Raw genomic sequence first — 21,050 nt, forward strand, 5'->3', positions numbered from 1 at the left:
AGGCGGATCTCTGTATGTTCAAGGCCAGTCTGGTCTACAAAGCGAGTCCAGGACAGCAAAGGCTACACAGAGAAACCCTGTCTTGAAAAACAAAACAAAACAAAACAAAACATAATGGTGTCTTGGTTATATGAGCGCACTAGCATACCTCATATTTTAATTTAAATTTATTAGCATTCTATGACTTCATTGATTTTATTAAAATTAGATTAATGAGAATAAAGAGTCATATAGAAAAAAAATTGGGATCAGCGAGTCCAGGACAGCCACGGCTACACAGAGAAACCCTGTCACACACACACACACACAAAAACAAATCAAAACTCTACCCCCGCCCCCCAAAAAAAGAAAAATCAGCAAGGAACTGTCTCGCCCAATCTGTCGCACACCTAACTTACAATTTACAAAAGCTTTACTTATGGTTAACGGAGAAAAGGCTTGCTTCAAATTGATGCTCACTTTGTACAGTTTCTCTCTCTCTCTCTCTCTCTCTCTCTCTCTCTCTCTCTCTCTCTCTCTCGTTTGAAATGAAGACCTTCGGTCCTCATGTGGCCACACGCGAAAGAACGTTGCAACAAGTTTGAAGGAAAAGCTAGGACACGGGAGGCTAATTTGCTTCTATAAACGTGGAGTACATACAGAACCAAAGACGGCTCATCAACAACTTTCAGCGAGTTAAGCTGGGACTGCAGGAGCGGTCACAGAGCCGTGAAATCGGGCACCCGTTCCCAGCGGTACCTTTTAATTGTCGCGGGACCTAACTCCCTACACACCTCCCTCGGAGACTAGAGCATCCAGGAAAGCTAGGTTACATCTCCCGGGTGCCACCAGGGTAATCTCAAAGGCAGTGGCGCCGCGCCTCTCTCCCGCTTCTGGCCGGGTCTCAGAAGGACCCCACAGCCCAGAGGCGCCGAGAGGTCGACTCCGCAGGAAGATCTAAGCCTGTGCGCCGGGCCTGATCGCCGCCGCTCCCGAGCCGCCTTCATCCCAGTTCCCAGAATGATGATGGAGCCCAGGCGCCTTCCCCGCCCGCCAAGTCCTTCCTCCAAGCCTTGGACCCATCGCAAACCCCTCCTTGCTCCCCAGGCCTAGGCCTCCTTCTACAGGCCCACTTTGGGGGCTCCCCCTCCACCCCCGAAACCGATCTAGAACCCCAAAAAGCAAGGCGAGCGCCATCCCACGTCCTCCTCGACTTCAAGCGCAGCGCCCCGCCCTGGGGACAGGAGCGGGGGTGACTGGTCAGCTCCTGAGGGGACAGAGGCCCCCACACTCACCATCCTCAAGCCGAGTCCCTCCTCCTCCGCCTCCTCCTCCTGCCTCCCCCGTTACCAGGGGTAACTGCTGCGGCGCCGCCCCCGACGTCCCTCGCACGCACAGCGGAGAAGCAGAGCAGGGGATGGGGCGGGGTTCTGCTCCTCTTTACCTAAAGTGCGCAAGCGCGCCAAAGCGTCCGCCCATTGCGCGCGAGGACTTGGGAGTGGCGGGAGGCCTCGGCGGGCGGGCGGGCGGCTTAGCGGGAGGTGCAAAACCGCCCACGTGGCTGGCGGGAGCCTGAGGCCTGTGATTGGCCGGGGAGGGGGGGCGTAGGGCGAAGGGGAGGTTGCCGGCCCAGTTGCGACACTCCAATTCAGCTTTCCCAGTCTGCTGCGCCTGGTGGCAGTAGCCCGGTGCATCCCTCTGGGGCCAGGTAAGGGGCCGCGAGTGCAGGCCAACTGCACAGCGCTTGTAACCTCCGCGTCTCCGAAGGGAGCCTGACTCTGCTCTGTTGGCGCTGCCAGTCACTGCGTGCTGGACTTCTGTATGCACCAGCCGCGTGGCCGGAGGGACAGACCAGAGCGCCAATGGGCTCTTCCCTTTTGACTCCCGTTGTGCCAAGCTTTAGGGCGCGGGAGTTATGGGCTGCGCCCCTATCTCCACAGTCTTGTTAGAATCCAAGATAGGTTGGGGGAGATCTCCTGAGACAGAGCCACAGGAAGGTTGGGGTCGCTGGCTTTGAGGTTAGCCGACAGCGGGAGTGTTAGATTGTCTGGGATCCGCTGGATTTTGCTGAGCCCTGTTGGAGTACAAGCGCTGCCTCCCCCTCCTCTCATGTACAGGACCACGGGAGAGTGAACCTTGCCTTTGTGCCACGTCAGGTTCTCCACTCGGGAGACGCCGCATTGGGTGCAACCTGTCTTCGTGGAGATTGCATTCTTCCTAGTGGAATGCTTTTGATACAAAGTTATTTCCTTACAGCCCTAAAAATTGGTCATTGTGGGTGACAGAGTCGGGACAGGAACTAACTTGTAACCTGTTTATTTCACATTGTTGCTTTTAAACATTGTGGCCCAGGTAGGAGTGCCGGCTGCCCTGGGGGCTCGGGCAGGGCAGGCAAGCGCTCCGCCACTGAGCCACACTGCATGCACCTCACCCCGAGCTGTTTCTATCTGTTGGTAAACAGCAGATAGTCTAGGCAGAGATACTCTGGAAGTTTGCTGATTGTGAATCCGTTACCTATCCCACAGGTGTCGTTGGCCAAGGACACAGGGCAGTTTCTGTCATAAAGGAAATGCTACACAGTATTCATAATTTAATCTGGGCTTCAGGCTTTACCTCTCTTTCCACCAACCTTGTTAGAAAGGCAGTTTTCCTGCATGGGTTTGCAGTTTGTTGTTGTTGTTTTGGGACAGAGTCTTACTATTTAACTCTGGCTGGCCTGGACCTCACTATGTAGACCACACTGGCCTTAAATTCACAGATCTGCCTCCTTCCTGGGTTTTCAGGTAGTTTCACAGTGAAGTAAAGTACTTTTTATGACTTTAAAGATAGTAATGTTATGTTGTAAGTGTTTTGCCTATACTCCACATGAGTGTTTGGTGCCCTGGAGCTGGAGTGAGCCATCTCAGCCCCAGAACATCTGCTACCCTCATTCTTGTATCAGATCCTTGGAGAAGATAGTCAGTACTGAAGCTTGACTAAAGAAATACAAGGTGGTGGTGCTCACCTTTAGGCAGGCGCCTTTAATCCCAGCACTTGAGGAGGCAGAAGCATTTGGATCTCTGAGTTCAAGGCCAGCCTGGTGTACTAGGACAGCCAGGGCTACGTAGAGAAAACCTGTCTTAAAAAAAAAAAAAAAAAAAAAAAGTGGGCAATGGTGGCACATGCCTTGGATCTCAGCACTCAGGGAGGCAGAGGCAGGTGGATCTCTGTGAGTTCAAGGCCAGCCTGGTCTACAAAGCAAGTTCAGGACAGCCAGGACTTGATATATAGAGAAACCCTGTCAGGAAAAACCAAAAGATAAAAATAAAAAGATATACAAGATGAGCGGTTAGATTAGAGCCCCTCCCTTCCCCCTTTCCCCTGTCTACTGATCTACTGATCTCCATACTGGGCTCTTCTGGGAAAAGGCACATTCAGATTTCCTTCTGGTGGTATTGTATTTGCTGTCAGTTGCTTTGGAGTCAGTTGCGCATCTAAGCTTGGGCCTGGGCCTACGGGTTTAATTATTACTGTTGTTCTCTAGCTTGCTCTAGGCAACCTTGACAGTACGTCACTATTTCAGTTGTCTTTGGTCTTTCTGCTCTTCTAGAGTTTTGAACGGCCTGGATCTCTCAAGTTCTAGTGTCTGCTGGGCAAGTACTGTATCTCACAACTATGCCTATGGTTCCTTTCTGAGCTTTGATGCCATTTGCTAGACGAGATCTGCTTTCTCTAGGAAGGAATTCTGCTTTGTTTTCTTCTCTTGTATTCTCTGTCTCACAATTGCTCTCTTATCTTAAAAAAAATAATATTTATTTATTTATTTTGTGTGGGTATGGGTGATAAAGTACCATGTGTGTAAATTGAGGACATGGCCACTCCAAGGTTTGGTTGAGGAGAAGGGCTTTCTTGTAGATTTGAGGGAGAGTACATGTAGAAGCCTCTGGAAGAGTCCAGAGCAGGGAGAGAAAGTAGTGCATTGAAGATGGCCAGCAGGAGAGAGGGAGAGGGTTGATAGAGAGAAAGAGAGGACCAAGAGGTTAAGGGAGCAAATGGCCGAAATGACAGGATTATATAGGAATGAGGAGCCGGAGGAAGGCAAGCCTATGAGCTGGAGAAGTTTAGTGTCGGGGTCAGGTAAGAGCTGAGAGGAGCCACAGGTACTGAGTGAGCCTGGAGGCCAAAGACGCTTTGCTAATAGACACTACTAGTAGCCTTTGTCTTCCGTTTGGACCGGTGTGTCTTTGTGGCGTCAGGACACCTTGCAGGAATCTGTCTCCTCCCACTGTGTAGTTTGGAGAATGAGCAGGTTGATAGGCTGGGTGCCAACTGCTGTTGCCCACCTAGCCGCCTTACAGGCGCCTCCCTCCTATTTTGGTTATAGTTTCAGTGTGTACCTCAGGCTTGTCTGAGCTTGTTTTAGAATAAACAAACCTTTTCGTTAATTGAGTTGGTTGGTTGTTGTTTTTTTTTTTTTTTTGAGACAGGGTCTCACTGTGTGGCTCTGGCTCTGCCTCTGGAGTGCTGACATGGAAAGGGTATGCCTCCACTCCCAGCTTCCTTTTACTTTTCTGTAAGTGCTTGCCTGTGTATGTGTACGCTGCTTGAGTGTCTGTTGCTCAGAGGTCGGAAGGTGTTGGATCCCCTGGAACTGGAGTTACAGATGGCTCTGAAAACCACCATGTGGATGCGGGGAACTGAACTCTTGGGGTCCTCTGCAAGAGCGTTATCACTGAGTCATCTGTGGTGGTTTGAGGGAGAATGGCCCCGTAGGCCACCAGTTAGTGGACTGTTTAGGAAGGATTAGGAGGTGTGGCCTTGTCGGAGGAGGTGTGTCATTGGGGCTGGCCTTTGAGGTTTCAAATGCTCACACCAGGCTCAGGCTTCTCTCTGTGCCTCCTACCTGTGGATCAGGATGTAAGCTTTTAGCTATGGATCCTGTGCCATGACTGCCAGCCTGATGCCACACCATGGTGGTCATGGACCAAACTTCTGAAACTGTAAACAAGCCTCTTATTAAATGCTTTCTTTGGTCAGCTGGGTGTACACCTTTAATTCTAGCTCTTGGGAGATAGAGACAGAGGCAGGCAGATCTCTGTGAATTTAAGGCCAGCCTGGTCTACAGAGTGAGTTCTAGGCCAGCCAGAATTACATAGAGACCCGGTCTTCAAAAACAAACTAACAAACAAAGGAGGGAACAAGAAGCTGCCTTGGTCGTGGTGTCTTTTCATAGCAAGAGATCATCACTAAGATACTGGCCAGCCCTGGTGTGAACTCTTGATCCTCCTGTCTTTGCCTCCCAAACACAGAGGTTCCTGGCATGTGCTTCCATTCCTTTAAGTGCAGGAATGTTTAGTGAGTGTATGGTGGTGTGTGTTTGGTGTATGCACACCTTCTCGTGGCTGTGTGCGTGTGAAGGGCTGTGCTCAGCGTTGGGTATCTTCTTCAGTCTCTCTCCCCTCACACACGTCCCCACAACAAGCGCTTCTGGCAGGTATAAAAGTGAACAGCAGATCGATCCCGTCCTTGAGCCAGGGCCGCTCACCGATCCTGGAGCTCGTTCAGCTACACAGGCTGCGCAGTGAATTCTTGGGCCTCACCTTCCTGTCCCTTCCTGTAGCACCAGGGCTACAGGTGCATCTGTACCTGGCACTTTACAGATTGAGCCATCTCTTTAGCCCCTCTTTCTCTTTTTTAAAGTAGAAAATAAAATGTAGTGGAGAGAGACCTGGCTAGGTGAGTTAGGGTCACGGCCTTGTGGCCTTGTTGGATTTTCCAGGAGCGGATTGGTTTGATGTTTACCTTTCTTTCTGCCAGAAGCCTTTGGTCTCGGCCATGGGTTCAGCAGATGTCCCAAGGAGGACTGGGTGTAGCTTGTGGGGGAGGAGGCATCAGGAGATCACATATAGCTTGGTACTGGTAGAATTAATCATTTGTAACTAACTTCAGGAAAGCTCTTACTGTGTGACCAAGGCCAGTTCTGAGTTTGACCTAGAAGTGTCAAGAGACCCCAAGATAAACGGAGATGTACTTCCGACTGTTTTCAGGGGGCATGTGAGAGGTAGAGAACTGACTGTTCTAGACGTGGTCGCAGTACTAACGGTCTTCACAGTCTGTCGGGGGAGGCAGGTACTGCACACACGGTGATAAAATCCCAGGATGCTGTGGACAGAAGGATCTGAAGTCTACCTGAAGGCATCAGGAAACTTTGCTCTTCGGGTGGATGTTTCAGATGCACACTGTAAATTTGGAAGGGAACATTATAGTTTATTAAAAACAAAAACAGAAAACAAGGTCTGTCTTCGTCCTGTCTTGACTTCAGTGAAGGACGCGAACCCGATGACCTCAGTTCAATTCCCAGGGCCCACACGGTGGAAGGAGAGAACCGAATCCTCGGTGCCATAAGCAGAACCCAATGGGCCATTTTGGTTGGAGTGAAACACGAGAAAGCCAAGAGAAATGCCGATAGTGGAAGCCTGCCTTGTCAGTTTCCAGAAGGAAACAAGGACCCCACTGGGAACAGGGGGAGAAATCATTTCTGTTACATTCTGGCCATCAATATACATTCTGCTCATAACTTAAAAGTCTGAGTGAGGCTGTTAGAAAGTAATTAGCTAAATTGTTTGGTGGAAGTTTGAAAACAGCGTAACATCTAGGCTGTGTTGTGGTTACTGCGCTCTGATCTTAGACCTACACAGAGAGAGAGAAAGCAGGATGGTAAGAAGTAGAGGGTGACAGGCTAATCCCGAGAAAGTAGCTATGTAATTGTTAGAGACAGTGCCACTAAAGAGAAGTCCCTGCTCCTTTCACTGGGATGGATAGTAAGAAAGATGCCTCAGGACAGTTTACCCATCAAGGCTTCACTTTGTTAAATTGCAAATTTAGTTGAAAGGAGAGAGCCCCTGCTGCTTAGAACAACCATTTCCGGAATCGGAATCGTTCTCCCAAGTTTGGTGGCCAGGGTGCACAGAGACCACACGGCTGGGGATGGAAGGAGCCGGAATAGCTTGATCTCCATATAGGATTACCGTGGTCCTTGTGGATTTCCAGGCCTCCAAAATGCAAGCGTGACAGGCTGGGAATGCTTATGCCAAGGCTTTAGAAAGCTGCTGAGATCAGGCAAATGTTGGCCCTGTCTCCTGGATAGCCTGCGCCCTTTCTACAGATGATTCTCTGGCCGACTCTCCAGCCCCTCAGGGTGAGGTGGGAAGGCTGAAGGAGACTGGGCACCAGCATGTATCTCTCTGCTTCCTGACTGCAGACGCGACGTGCCTGGGCACCTCGCTCACCCTCTTTGCACTGTCTTCGCTGCCATGGTGCTCAGGCTGTGGTAAAGAGTTTCTCTGAAGGCAAGCCTGGTGAAGAGCAGAGAGCTTCTATTTCAGAATGGCCACTTTTCCTGTCTCCCTGCTAGGTGTCCCATGTTCTGTTAGCTCTTGGTGAGTTCTCATTGCTGAGTCAGACTGTGCCCCCTTGGGGCAGACGCTGACTCCCTGAGTGTAAGCAAGTACAGGGCTGGCCTCTAACATGGATCCAGGAAACGTTGGCTGGCAATTGCTTTGTTTGATCACCATTCCTAGGGGGCCCTAGATCATCACAGGAGGTGCCTAGGGTCTGACGAAAGCGCCAGGGCCTCTGGAGCAAACTTAGGGGTTGGCTCTCATTTTTCCTTGTTCCTTAAGTCTGCAGTTTTCACGTGAACAATATGGAGGCTGACCTGTCTGGCTTTAACATCGATGCCCCCCGCTGGGATCAGGGCACCTTCCTAGGGCGTGTGAAACACTTTTTTAACATCACCGATCCGCGTACTGTCTTTGCATCAGAGCAGGAGCTGGACTGGGCCAAGGTGATGGTGGAGAAGAGCAGGTGAGTGGGTGGCGGGGGAGGGGCTGCAGGCACCAGCACAACACTGCTGGGATCTCTAGGGGAGGGAGAACAGTGAAGGAGCTGGCAGGGGTCTCGGGAAGGCAGGGTGGTCACTGCTGGTGTCCTTGGGTGACAGGATGGGGCTTGTGCCCCCCGGCACTCAGGTGGAGCAGCTGCTGTATGCGAAGAAGCTGTATGACTCGGCCTTCCACCCTGACACCGGGGAGAAGATGAACGTCATCGGGCGGATGTCCTTCCAGGTCCCCGGCGGCATGCTCATCACAGGCTTCATGCTCCAGTTCTACAGGTGAGTCCCAAGATGGAGCAGGGGCCAGGCTAGGCAGGGAACCGCCTGTCATGACAGTTCTGATCAATCACTCACCAGATACTGGGCCCTGTGCTAAGTTCTTGCATGAATGGCCGTTTTGCCCTCTCTGCAGCCCAACACATAGGTGCTGTTGCCATGTCCCTTTGCTAGATGGTTCTGGAGGCTAAGTAACAGTTCATGACCATAGTCAGAACCATAGGGGCCTGATGATGATGGAAACAGACCTCTGTGAATCAGTAGGCTATCCACCCTAAATCTATTATTATTATTATTATTATTATTAATTACTATTACTATCACTGCTACTGTTATTTTGGGAGTCTCACTATGTAGCCCTAGCTTACCTAGAACTCGGTAGCTGAAGTTTTTTCTATTTTGTGGGTTACTTTTGCTCTCTTCCACCCTTCTCCAACCTTACTAACCCCCTAACACTAGATAGGAGAAAAAAAAGGATAGAGGAGAAAGGGAGTGAAGTTATCGTTAAACTACTTCCTACTGATTAGGGGCGTTCCTTGGGGCACGTTTGATCTTTGCCGTCAGGAAATCTAATTTCTTCTTGTTTCTTTGCCCATGACTACTTGACAAACCGCAACCAACGGCAATCGACCACCAACCGGCCGACCACAGCGAACCTACCCCTTGGTGCCCTAGGATTTACACATCTAAACAGTTCCCAGAATTCCAAACATCACACACTCACAGAAGCTAAAACCACGCTCCTGACAGGGCACACGGCAAATCACAGTCACCTGCTGGGAAGCGGCCTCTTAGCCCCGCACCTGGCATTACAAGGAAAATGTAGTCCAACAACATTTTTGTGTTTTTAAAACCAAAGTTACAAAATTCTCACTACAGAACTCTGTGTAGATTAGGCTGACTTTGAATCCACAGAGACTCAACCCACCTCTGCCTCTAGAGTATTTGAATTAGAGGATTAAGTCTTTTTTTAAAAAAACTCTTGTCAGGCAGTGGTGGTGGTGGTGGTGGTGCACATCTTTGATCCCAGCATTTGGAGGCAGAGACAGGCAGATCTTTGTGAGTTCAAGGCCAGCCTGGTCTATAAAGTGAGTCCAGGATAGCCAGGGCTGCTGTCTCGAAAAGCCAAAATTACATTTGTTTATTTTATTGTGTGTGTGTTAAGCGGGGGTACATTCTACAGTATTTGTGTGTGCGTATGTGCGTGTATGCCTATGTGTGTGCAAGTGTGCACGCAATTGTGTCCATATGTGTGAGAGTATGAAGGTCAAAGGACAACTTAACAGAAGTATTTTCTCTTTCCATGTGGGACCTTGGGCTAGAACTCAGGGGTTTATGTTCCAAAGGTGACATCCAAGTGATAAACGAAAAGGCCTTTGGAAGTAGCATTTGGTGTATGACTCTCTTCCTCCTCCCTCCTCCCTCTGAGTCTTCTAAGCCTCAATATTCACTTACTTAGTTGATGGTGACGCCTTGGGCCATGCACCAGGGATTAAGGACGTCAGGGTGTTCCCTCGTGGGGACACAGAGCAGTATGGAGATTGGGAAGTTGTAGGTTGGGGAAGAATTTTGAGACATGGGAACTGGACACATGGAATGTTTTTCTCAGGAGGGGCAGAAGAGGGCCAGAACAGTTCCAAGACTAAGAGCATCTCAACAGAGCACGATTTTGCCCCTGTGTGAAAGGAAGAGGGGTGATTCCAGGCAGAGACGTTCTCATCCAAAAGCCCAGGGTCATAAGTAAGAATGGGAATGGCTTAGAGAACTGCAGGTGCTGGGTGCCCGGCACACCCCAGCCCTCTCTTCTGTCTCCCCTGCTCTCCCTTGCTTGTAGGACAATGCCTGCGGTCGTCTTCTGGCAGTGGGTGAACCAATCCTTCAATGCCTTAGTCAACTACACCAACAGGAATGCGGCCTCCCCCACATCCGTCAGGTAGGAGACCTGTTGTCCTCTTGCCTCCCAGGAACAACCCTTCTGCTCTTGCACTGTCATTCCTTCCTGAGTGGCCCCTCTGGCCAGGTGGCCAGGCTGCCTTTTCCCAGTGTTTGAAATATTCAGACCAACTGAGAGTATCTTTTCCCCAGACCATTTCAAAGTGTCCATTCATTTGACTAATATGTTCTTTTCTTTTTAAAAAGATTTATTTATGTTTACTTTTTGGATTTAAATATGTTATTGTATGTCTGTGTGTCTGTGTATATGCACCACATGTGTACCTGGTGCTTGCAGACGTCAGAAGAAGGCACTGGATCCCCTAAAATTGGTTGTGAGCCACCAGGTGGGTGCTGGGAACCCAACCTGGGTCCTCTGCAAGGACAGCAAGTAGTCCTGAGCTTTAGAGATAGCTCAGTAGTTAAGAGCATGTCCTGTGGGCTAGAGAGGTGGCTCAGAGGTCAAGAGCACAGGCTGCTCTTCCAGAGGTCCTGCATTCAATTCTCAGCAACCACATGGTGGCTCATAACCATCTATGATGAGATCTGGTGCCCTCTTCTGGCCAGCAGGCATGATGATGGTGATGATGATGATGATGACGACAACGACGAGCATGTCTTGCTCTTCCAGAGTGCCCAAGTCCAATTCCTAGCACCCATATCTAGTGCTTCAGTTCCAGGGGAGCTGACCCCTATGGGTGTGCAAGCATACATGTATATATACATAATTTTTAAATAAAAAACAAAAACTGGGCTGGGTATGGTGGCTCACACTTTTAATTTCAGCACTCAGGAGGCAGAGCAAGGGGATCTCTGTGGTTTCAGTCCAGCCTGGGCTACATGGTGAGACCCCATCTTAAGAACAAAACAAAAAAAGTGTGTGTGTGTGTGTGTGTTCTGTGTTTCTGTTTATCACATGTGTGAAGATGCCTGCAGAAGCCGGAAGAGGGAGTTATATACTTTGGAGTTGGGATCACGGGTGGTTGTGAGTCATCAAGTGTGGGATCTGGGAATTGAACTTGAGTACTCCAGAAGAGCAACAAGTCCTCTTAACCACTAAGCCCTCTCTCCTGTCCCAAAACCTTTCTGAGTGTGTATCACATGCCAGGAAAGCTCTAGAAGCTCACGATTCTTTGACGAGTAAGACAGCTTGTTTAGGATGTAACAAATTGGCAGGCAGACTTCTGTGAGTTCAAGGCCAGTTTGTTCTGCATCGCAGAAACATGCAGAAAAGTCTGTGGTGGTCCAGCTTGCCACTGCTGCCGTTACAGAGATGCGTGTGTGACAGGGCAGGGAAACAACAGTGGAGACCTGTTCAGACAGGCCCCCAGGAAGTCTCTTCTGTAGAGATGGCGTTCATGTGGGCCCTGGAAGATAAAGGGTTGTCTTAGAGTTGCTGTGGTGAAACACCAGCATGAAAAGCAACATGGGGAGGAAAGGGTTTATTTCACTCACTGTTTGATATAAGAGTTTATCATCAAAAGCGAGGAGGGCAGGAACTCAAGCAGGCTGATGCCGAGGCCGAGGAGGAGTGCTGCTTAGTGACTTGCTCCCTCTGGCATGCCCAGCCTGCTTTCCACCTAGGACCACCAGCCAGGGGTGGCAGCACCCATGGCACACAGGGCCCTCCCCATCAGTCGCTAATTAAGAATGTGCGCTAAAGGCCTGCTGTAGCCCGATCTTATGGAGACGTTTTCTTGATTGAGAGCCCCTCCTCTCAGATGCCTTTAGCTTGTATTAAGTTGATATAAAACTAGACAGTAAAAGAATTCGGGCATGTAGGAGCCCAGAAGGGTTCTCTAGACGGGGAAGAGCAATATATATGTATTGGTGCAGGGTCAGGAGAAAGTGTGATGTGTTTAAGGCACTGAAAGAGGACCAAGGGTGCTAGGCATTGAGTGATGGGAGTAAGGGGTCTGAGGTGTTCTAGAGACAGGTCACACGGGCCCTGAAGCCCCATTACTAGAGCTTCTCACTCACGCCCCAGGCCTTGCCTGAGCCGCTGTGGATGTCACTTCCAACACCTGCTCATTCATCCACCTGGCGTTTCTCTTCCACTAGGCAGATGGCGCTCTCCTACTTCACAGCTACAACCACTGCGGTGGCCACTGCAGTGGGCATGAACATGTGGACAAAGGTATGTGCGGCTGGGGTGCTGTGGGCACACTGGCCACCAGAGGGCAGCAAAGTTCTAGAGAAAACAGCTTTCGTGGCTCAGAAGTTTGAGGATCCCAGAGTGGATGACTGGACATATGTCAGTAGCAGTGTTTAATTGCCTCTCTTCTGTATAATCCAAAGCCTTCTCCACCTTCATCTTCCGCATGAGTTTGAATAACTTCCGTTGTTCCCTCCCTGCCTTCAACAGAGAGCTCCACCCTTGGTGGGCCGATGGGTGCCCTTTGCCGCCGTGGCTGCAGCTAACTGTGTTAATATCCCAATGATGCGACAGCAGTGAGTACAGGGAGCCTTGTTCTCCTTCCCCACAGGGTTAGCAGGGAAGGGAAGGGAGCCAAGGCCGTGAGCTTCCTGGGACTGAGCGGTACAGAGAAGACCGTTGGGCCCAGCCTCTGAGAGGTCCTCAAGGGCCGCCATTCCTCTGTAGTGGCCCCAAGAATGGTGGGTGATTCAGATTTAGTGTATCTGGTGTTGAGTGAGGTGGGTTAATCATGGACCTATGGGCCAGTCATTTTTTTATTGGTTGTGCTGGGGATTGAACCCAATGCCTTGCGCAAGTAAGGTAAGTGCTCTGTACCTAAAGCTACATTCTAAGCTTAGATCCTGTCTAGGTGAAAGAATGCCAGAGCTGTGAACTCTACCCCAAACTCTTAGGACAGCTTACTGGAGGCAGTGTGGCAGAACTGAGCACTGAATGCTAGAACAGTATCCAGACGCTCTGAGGGAAGCAGGGAGGAGACAGGTGTGGCCCAGAGCCTGACTCAGCAAGGGGTAATACAGAAACCGATGGTATCTTACAGGTTCTGGTTCCTGTCTTCTTTTTAGAGTGGTTTTTGTTTTTGTCTTCAGAGAGAGGCACTCACTCTGTATCCTTGGCTGACTTGAGAGCTCACTATGTAGACCAGGATGGGCTTGGATTTACGGAGATCCGCCTGCCTCTGCCTTTTGAGTTCTGGGACTAAAGTCGTAGGCCATCATGCCTAGATAAGGATTTTCTGGCTAGTTATGTGCATGTGAGTGCAGGCGCCCACGGAGGCTGGACTCAGTGGATGCCCAGGGAGCCGGAGTTACAGCAGCTGTGAGCCGCCCAAGGTGGGTGTCGGGAACCGAACCTGGGTCCTGTGCAAAAGCTGTGTGTGCTCTTACATCTCTGCAGGGCTGTTTTTGTTTTAGAGCTCTGGTTGGCCTGGAGCTCACGGTGGAGTCCAGGCTGGCCTTGAGTTGCAATGGTCTCCTGCCTCTACCTCTGGAGTGCTGGGAAACCAGGCAGGGAGCCACAGTCACTCCTCTGCTTGGAAAGCCAGGCAGGGACAGGAAAGTAGAGTGGAGAGATGTCCACATGCCATTCTGCAAGCTCTTCCTTCAGCGGCTGCTATGGCAAACCTTCATTTGCCAACAAAATGTGGCTGTAGTTACAGTGATGGCAGTGGCATCAGAGATAACCAGTCCTTATGTCACTCTTTAAAAAAGATGTATTTATTATTTATAGTCTTCTGCCCCCATGTGTGCCCCGAAGAGGGCACCAGATCTCACTATAGATGGTTGTGAGCCACCATGTGGTTGCTGGGAATTGAACTCAGGACCTCTGGAAGAGCAGCCAGTGCTCTTAACCTCTGGCCCCCCTCCCCCCTTATGTCACTTATATTCCAGAAAAATACAAAAAGGAAAAGAAAAGAAACTGGGCTGGGGGTACAGCTCAGTAGTCTTCCTTGTCTAGTATGTGTGAGCCTCTGGGCTCAGTACCCAGTATGGCGAGGAGAAAGAAAAAAAGAAGCCATTCTGGGCTCCAACAGAGGGAAATCAAGAGGGCGGCTAAGAACAGAAAAGCTGCTGTTTGGGGGATGGATTACAAGTCAGGCTCCGGCCTCAGAACTTGGCCAGTAGCTCCAGTAACTCTCATTAGGCTCCATGAATTAGGTGCCAGGATTATCCCCATTCTCCATGTGAGGAAGACTGAGGTTTGAGAAGGGCTAAAGGCCATTCTCAAGGTCACACGTACAACCTCAGATTCAGGAATCTGCCAAGACAGCATGGATCCAGGGCTTTCTTCTTAGCCACCGCTCATGATCGCATCTGAGATCCCGTTCACTGGAAGGAAGAAGGGAGGCTGAAGGGCCAGGCTGCAGGAGGGCTCCTCCTCCTGCGTCAGTGCCTTGACGCTGGTGACCTGACGTGTCAGGTGCCAGGCAGATTCCCAGCCCCTACTCCCTAAAGCCCGGAAACTTCCGTTTGTTTAGGGAACTCATCCAGGGCATCTGTGTGAAGGACAGGAACCAAAATGAGCTTGGCCATTCTCAGGTAAGTAGAGGGGAAACTTCCCCCCTCAGGCCCTGTCCCCTCCTAGGTGGTGTCACATGTGACCTGGGTGCTCTTACGGGTTTGAGAACGCTCCCTCCCCTGTTTCTTTGTTCAGACAGTCTTCCTGCATCATTTCAGGTGGGACGGTTGGGTAATGCCATTGACTCCTGGGGGGTCACCCCATCCCTTTACCTGCTAGACTTGGCCATCCCCTCCACCCCCACTTCCCTCTGTAGCATAGCCTGTGTACTCTAGATGACCGATCCCTGATGACTCCTCTCTGCCCTCAGAGAGCCGCAGCTGTGGGCATCACCCAAGTGGTTATTTCTCGGATCACCATGGCAGCCCCTGGCATGAGTAAGATGGGAAGGCCTCCTTTTTGGGGGGAACCCTTGAACACTTAGTAGAGGCCTCAGTTACCTCGGCTTTCAAGTGGGACGCGGGACACCTTCCCAAGCTGGTTTCGGTGAGAGCTGAAAGCCCACGTGGTCTTCTGTCAGTTCGTCTGGTTTGGGAGAGCAAGTTAACGTCGTTTAGCTAATATTCACTAAGTAATGTGGGGGTGTCTGGGAGACAGTGGCAATGGCTCACTCTTGTTCCCTGCAGGGACAGATTGCAGAGTAGGATACAGATTTGTTTGTGTGAGCCTGCCAAGCATTTTTCATTTTGAGAAGGAGGCTTTGGGTCCAGTGGCGGTGTCTGCCTTCTACTGCTGGGGACCGTGTTTTCGGGAAGCACGGTTTCCCTGGGGCTTGGGGGGAGTGTGGAGGGATGCCTGTGCAGCCTCTGTTTTTCTCCCAATGGCAAGTATTTTCTGGAGCTTCTGGGAGATGGCAACCCCCTCAGGCTGTGACCTGATAGCCCCAGTGGGGCTCGGGGAGCGTGCCATTCCTCCTCTCAGCCCCTCTGTGTCTTCCAGTCTTGTTACCGGTCGTCATGGAGAGGCTGGAGAGGCTGCACGTGATGAAGGTAGGTGGGCTCTCCCTGGCTGTGGTCCCCCAGAAACTGGGCCTCCTCTCCTTTCCCACCTTACTCAGGCAGAGCCTGTGCCAGCTGCTACCGGCCTCCATTCCCCGACCTGGGCTGCAGGGAGCCGGGAGAATCTCTTCTCCCTCTCAGGGCAGCAGGTCCCAGCCTCTGGCTCAGCTGGTGGGGTAGGCACGGGGCCTGCTGTAAGGTATCCAAGCACCTTGTGAGTCTCTTCATCTGTTGTTTTTTTTCTCTGTCTTGTGCAGAAAGTGAAAGTGCTGCACGCCCCGCTGCAGGTCTTGTTGTGTGGGTGCTTGTGAGTATCTCGTTGTGATGCTTTGGCCTCTTTGCCGGCGGGGACACCCACAGCCTGTCTTCTGACCTGTTCAGAAGTGGCCAGGCTGAGCACATGCCGTATCCCGGCACCCAGATGTCTGAGCTGGAGTTCTTCCCCCTCTCCCTTGGGTCTAGAGCAGTTTTAGAGAAGAAATAAGAACGGGGGGTGGGGGCATAGGCTGGTTGGGGCTGTTGGGCATCCCAGCCGCACATGGCACACGTGTCCTTAGGAGCGTGCCCTGGCCAGATAGCGTCAATTATAGCCTCCTGGTGAGAGTTCTTTCCCCTGTGTGGCACAGGCGCCTGTGACCTTGGAGTCTGCTGTTTACTCTCCTCGTTACATCATCATTTTATTCCCCTGTTTGAATACTGCTGTGAAGTGGAGGTTGGAGCGATGGGGGAGGGACACATGGGTTTTCTGGAATAGCCCTGTGGTGGAGTGCTTGACAATATGCACAAGGCCCTGGGTTCAATTCCCAGCCAGGGTGGTGGCACCCAGGTATGTCCTTTCAGCAGAGGCAGGAGCAGCAGGGTCCATAGGTCAGGGTCACCTCAGCTGTTCTTGCCTCTGGTCTGCACAACCCTGTCTCAGCATAAAACAGGAGGAGAGAAGGGCAGGAGGGAAGGCAGGCCAGGTGTGGGCTCAGGGGCAAGTCCCTAACACTCTTCTCCTTTTGTCAGCCTCCTCTTCATGGTACCAGTGGCGTGTGGGCTCTTCCCTCAGGAATGGTATCAGCCATTTGTTGCCTGCTTTATCAATCACTCTGCTACTGCTCTCCAACTGACCTGCTGAGAGAGAGGGATGGGCAGGAAAGAGAATGTTTCTAAGGTCAAGTACCCATCTGCCTAAACTCTGGCCTTTTAATGAGGGGTGAAGAGCACACCAGCCAGGTCTCTGGGGTTGGGGAGAACCCAGGAGTACAATTTGTTCCCACCCAGTACCTTAGAGGGATGGTGGGGACAGCAGGAGGTTTCCTGACTGCTAGCTGAGCGTTAGCAAGGTCTCTTCTGGATCTGGTCTTTAAAGCTGAATAAGGCATTTAATCTGCTTTTTCTGGCTGGTGTTTGGGTCTGTGTATGAACCTCTTCCTCTCTGCTTCCTCCGTGTTTCCTGGAGGGGAGGGTGGGAGAATGGATGATGGGAAAGGGACATGAGCCGAGGGTCAGCTGGAGGCCGGTTCCAGGAAGCAGGGAAGCTTGTGTCTGACCTGAGATAGTAGCGTTCTCCACCCTCTGGGGTTCATTGGCCATCTACCGGTCACTTCCTGTGTCCTAAGCACTGTGCTTAGAAGTTTGTGGAGAAGACACATGCTTAACTCAGGAACTGTAGTCTACCCAGGTAGAATGAACTAGAGGTAAAATGTAACATTTGGTCTGACAAACAGAGGCCGATGATAATTTTGGCTGTGAAAATCAGGAATTAGGTGAGCGTGTAGTTGGAACTTGCGGTCTCACACTGAGGGTAGGTCGTGGGCTTGAAGCAGGAGGATCACGAGTTCAAGGCGAGCCTGGGATATATGGACCCTAGCAAACAAAAGAAGTTAAAAACATTTTTGTTTTGTTTTTTCTCCAACCCTGTCTCGAAGAACTTAAGAAAAGGTCTGAGGAGATGGGTCAGTTGGTAAAGTGCTTGCGTGCAAACCCCAGAATCTGAGTTAGAACACCCGAAGCCCACGTAGAAAAGCTGCGGGCAGTGGTATATGCTCCTAACCCCAGTGTTTTCCTGGGGCAGGTAGATCCCTGAGGCTCCCTGGCCAGCCAGCCTAGCTAGGTCAGTGAGTTTCCGGTTCCATGAGAGACCCCCCCTTCCCCCCCAATAAAATGGAGGACAATTGAGAAAGGCACCTGAGGTTACTCTCTGGCCTTCAGTTACATGTCACATACACACACACACACACACACAATAGAGGGCTATCGTTAACAATCGGAATGGTTTCTGCTGTTTCTTTCTGTTGCTGTGAGGAAAACCATGACTAACAGCAACTTAGGGGAAGAAGGATTTGTTTTATTCACAGCTATGTGCTGTGTGTCTATCTGCTGGTGTTAGCTAGGGCCGTAAGAGGGCCTTGAGTTATGGGCAGAATTGAACTGCCTGACATAGAAGCCAGCTCTCCAACCCCAGGTGTTTGGGTTGTTTTCTGATTGGCTAGTTGGTGTGTGTGTGTGTGTGTGAAGCAGAATAAATTTTATTCAGTGTGGCCACACTGGGAAGAGGGACAAATAGATCCAGTGAGTCCTTAAGTCTGTCTTTGGGGTCCTATCCTGTAGAACTGTGTGAAATCTCTTTCAGGGAGACAGTTCCCTGGGGAGGGAGGATTCATTTGGCTAATACATCTGTGTTGGGCGGGAACTCAAACAGGAGCTTCAAGCAGAAGCCATGGAGGCATGGTGCTTGCTGGCTTGTTCACACAGGCTCATGCTTCGCTTTCTCATAGAGCCCAAGGCCACCTGCATAGGGAATGGTGCCGCCCATAGTCTGCGAATGCTCCCATGTCATTCAATAATCGACAGTTCCTCACAGATGTGCGCACGGGTGAACTTGATAGAAACAGTGAGACTCTTCAGGTGATTCTAGGCTTCATAGAGTTGATAATTAGTGCAAACTAGGATGGGCTTCTTAGAGGGGACATGTGGGATGGGCTTTTTTTTCTCAGGGTAAATTGCTGATTATCTTAGGTAGTAGCATCCTCATAACCCGCTTCTGGTTTCCGTTTCAGCGAATTACCAGTGTCCTATCTAGAACCAGAGCTACAGAACACCGTCAAGGCCAAGTACGGAGAACAAGCCCTCTTTGTCTACTTTAATAAGGGTCTCTAAGTGCCCGAGCCTGCAAGGACCAACCCTGGATGGACCAGCTTTTTCCTGGCAGCTGTGCATACCTGTGTCCACATTCCTCTTGCAGTAAGGTCTGAGCCAGGCTAGATTGGAAAATAGAGTAGGTGGGTGGGGAGGGAGACAGTTACCTAATTTATTGGACCATAGAACAAAAATTCAAGAGGGGATGGAGGTGGTGGTAGGGTGTAACTCAGTTGGGAGTGTTTGCCTAGCACCCACTCAGAGCCCTGGACCCAACCCTTGGCACTATGTGATTCAGGCATGGTTTTATACGCTGGTGATTCTTGTACATGGGAGGTAGGCAGGAGGATTAGAAGTGCAAAGTCTGGGGGTAAGTGGTGGTGCACGCCTTTAATCCCAGCACTCGGAGGCAGAGGCAGGCAGATCTCTGTGAGTTTGAGGCCAGCCTGATATATAGAAGGAGTCCAGGACAGCCAGGGCTGCCTAAAGAAACCTTGTCTGGAAGAAAAAAAAAAAAGTTCCAAGTCAACCTTACCTACATGGGCAATTTCAGGCTAGCCTGAGTTAGAGACATTGTCTCAAAAAAGTGAGGGATGAAGGACAGACGTATTCTGTCTGCTTTGTCCTTGACTCCTGTCCCTTGGGTCCAGAAGCCGAGGCCTTCTCAGGAGATACTTTTATACTTACATAATCTGGAGTAATTAGGAAACTCGTGAATCTTTTCCAGTCAAGACCATAGATGGACTAAGTCCCCTTCCTCTTTCCTCCCACTTCCTCCTTCCCAAGCAAGGGAGACACCTCTATGATTCTGAAAGGCTTTTTATCATTTATCTTTATTTTATGTGTGTGGGGGTTCGCCTTCATCTATTTGTCTCTGTGTACAGTGTCCACAGAGGTCAGAAGAGGGTGTCAGGTCCTCTGTAGCTGGAGTTACCACTGTGAGCCTCGTGTGTGCTGGAAATCAAACCCAGGTCCTCTGGAAGAGCAGCCTCCGCTCTTACCTGCTGAGCTATCTCTCCAGCTTCCTATCGGGAAGAGAAGAGGGACTGGTGTGTAGGCCCTTAGGAACTCATTATTCCCTTCCCCATTGTGCCCCGACTTAGATGCCTCATTGGGAATGTTGCTGGATCTGAGTTTTCAGCATTTAGAGTCATTTGTACTGAAAAAGACAAACAGCTGGACAAATACCAAAGAGACTGTAGGAAAGAGGTACTGATATACTGATAGGAAAGAGGTACCTCTGAGCAGAAATCCACCAGGTCCAAAGAAACTTAAGAGTGTATGGGGTCGGGGTGGGGATGCACTTCTGTAATCCCAGCATTCAGGAGGCAGAGGCAGGAGGATTGCTGAATTGGAGCCTAGCCCAGTCTACAGAGTGAGTTCCAGGGTCACACAGAGAAAAATCCTGTTTTGAAAAACAAAACAAAACAAAACAAAAAAGTGTACATAGTCATTTCACCAAATTTTGTGGAGCATCAAGTTCTATCCCTTCGATAATGACTTTATTCTGTCTTGATATCACATCCAGATCCATTTCTGGGACCTTTATTTTGAGAGAAGTCTCTTCTCTAATTGCCTTCTCTGTTTTACAAGTCCTTCACTGTGAGTGAAGGCACCTGCCACACATTCCAGTGGGAATCCTATCCTGGCAGCCTCCCTTCCTCAGCCCATTCAGTCAGATACCAAAGAGCCTGGTGTGTGCTGATGGGTCAGGGAGCTGTACTCAGATCCCTCTGAGAGGAAATCCACCAGGACCAAAGAGCCTCAGGAGACACAGCAAAGGGCAACTTTAGTTCCTGCCTTATTCCTTCAGCCTTCGGGGACTGTGGCTTACCTGGGGCCAATGTGGATATGAATTTTGTCTGGCAAAATTTGTGACCTTGTCCAAACTCATCATTATGAACTGAATAAATGATTTGAAAGAACATGAAATTCTGTCTGCAAACTAAGCTGCTAGCTCCTGATGGAAAGCAGGAACCACTGTCTGTTTAGCTTTGGCCTTGGCATGCCAGAGGATATCACAACTATAAGGGAGCCTGCCTGATGCTTGGAGACCATCGTTCAGTCCCCTAATGAGAAGAACTCACTCGCCTGTCCTGATGTTCCACAGGTCTACCTGTGGGATATGTGTTGCCTTAGGGCTGGAATCAGTGCACCGTGGCCATCGGTCAGATTTACCGGCTCCACTGTTGTCTTTGTGTGTGTGTGTGTGTGTGTGTGTGTGTGTGCACATGGGAGCTAAACATGCTCTTACGCTTCTTAAAGGATTATAAAGAGAGAACAACTAATGTATGAGACATGTGACATTGTATATGTGTCATGTAGACTTTTAACATCTGCTTCCCCTACCCTGAAACTGGCTTTCAGGAACAAATACTAGACCTGCAGGACATGTCTTTAATTCCAGCACTTGGGA

The 21,050-nt window shown here is 50.3% G+C and overlaps 2 protein-coding genes across 8 annotated transcripts in view; one reads left to right on the top strand and one right to left on the bottom strand.

Annotated features, from left to right (window-relative positions):
• The window catches only part of Arl3 (ADP ribosylation factor like GTPase 3), a 46,827-nt gene extending 45,436 nt beyond the window's left edge, over positions 1-1,391 (bottom strand). The window contains exon 1 of the mRNA XM_055591691.1: positions 1,275-1,391. Coding sequence (XP_055447666.1) covers positions 1,275-1,277 — 3 coding nt within the window. The 5' untranslated portion in view covers positions 1,278-1,391. The remainder of the gene's footprint in view (positions 1-1,274) is intronic.
• A 199-nt stretch (positions 1,392-1,590) lies between these two features.
• On the top strand, positions 1,591-20,566 carry Sfxn2 (sideroflexin 2). 7 transcript variants are annotated; one of them, XR_008718326.1, is made up of 13 exons: positions 1,591-1,687; positions 7,641-7,824; positions 7,961-8,131; positions 9,963-10,061; positions 12,122-12,197; positions 12,426-12,511; positions 14,473-14,533; positions 14,824-14,890; positions 15,453-15,502; positions 15,769-15,818; positions 16,520-16,567; positions 18,556-18,744; positions 19,519-20,566. XR_008718326.1 is itself a non-coding variant. In XM_055591527.1 (12 exons), the coding sequence occupies exons 2-12, from the start codon at positions 7,664-7,666 to the stop codon at positions 18,653-18,655; spliced, it is 969 nt and encodes a 322-aa protein (XP_055447502.1). In that variant the 5' UTR covers positions 1,591-1,687; positions 7,641-7,663; the 3' UTR covers positions 18,656-20,566. The 7 variants fall into 7 exon arrangements, 4 of the variants coding, with proteins under 4 accessions (XP_055447502.1, XP_055447506.1, XP_055447505.1 ...); XR_008718327.1 differs by lacking the exon at positions 19,519-20,566 and adding an exon at positions 18,274-18,403 and having other exon boundaries at positions 16,520-16,667; positions 18,556-18,626; XR_008718328.1 differs by lacking the exon at positions 19,519-20,566 and adding an exon at positions 18,274-18,403 and having other exon boundaries at positions 18,556-18,626.
• The last annotated feature ends 484 nt before the right edge of the window (positions 20,567-21,050 follow it).

Source organism: Psammomys obesus, unplaced genomic scaffold, assembly GCF_907164565.1.
Source record: "Psammomys obesus unplaced genomic scaffold, mPsaObe1.curated_primary_1811, whole genome shotgun sequence".
NCBI classification, from domain to species: domain Eukaryota; kingdom Metazoa; phylum Chordata; class Mammalia; order Rodentia; family Muridae; genus Psammomys; species Psammomys obesus.

Excerpts from the sequence above, each read along its gene's own strand:
- Sfxn2 (XM_055591527.1), top strand. The coding sequence starts at position 7,664 with ATGGAGGCTGACCTGTCTGGCTTTAACATCGATGCCCCCCGCTGGGAT. Across the intron at positions 12,198-12,425 it reads GCATGAACATGTGGACAAAG|AGAGCTCCACCCTTGGTGGG; the intron begins GTATGTGCGGCT and ends TGCCTTCAACAG. Across the intron at positions 16,568-18,555 it reads GGGCTCTTCCCTCAGGAATG|CGAATTACCAGTGTCCTATC; the intron begins GTATCAGCCATT and ends TTTCCGTTTCAG.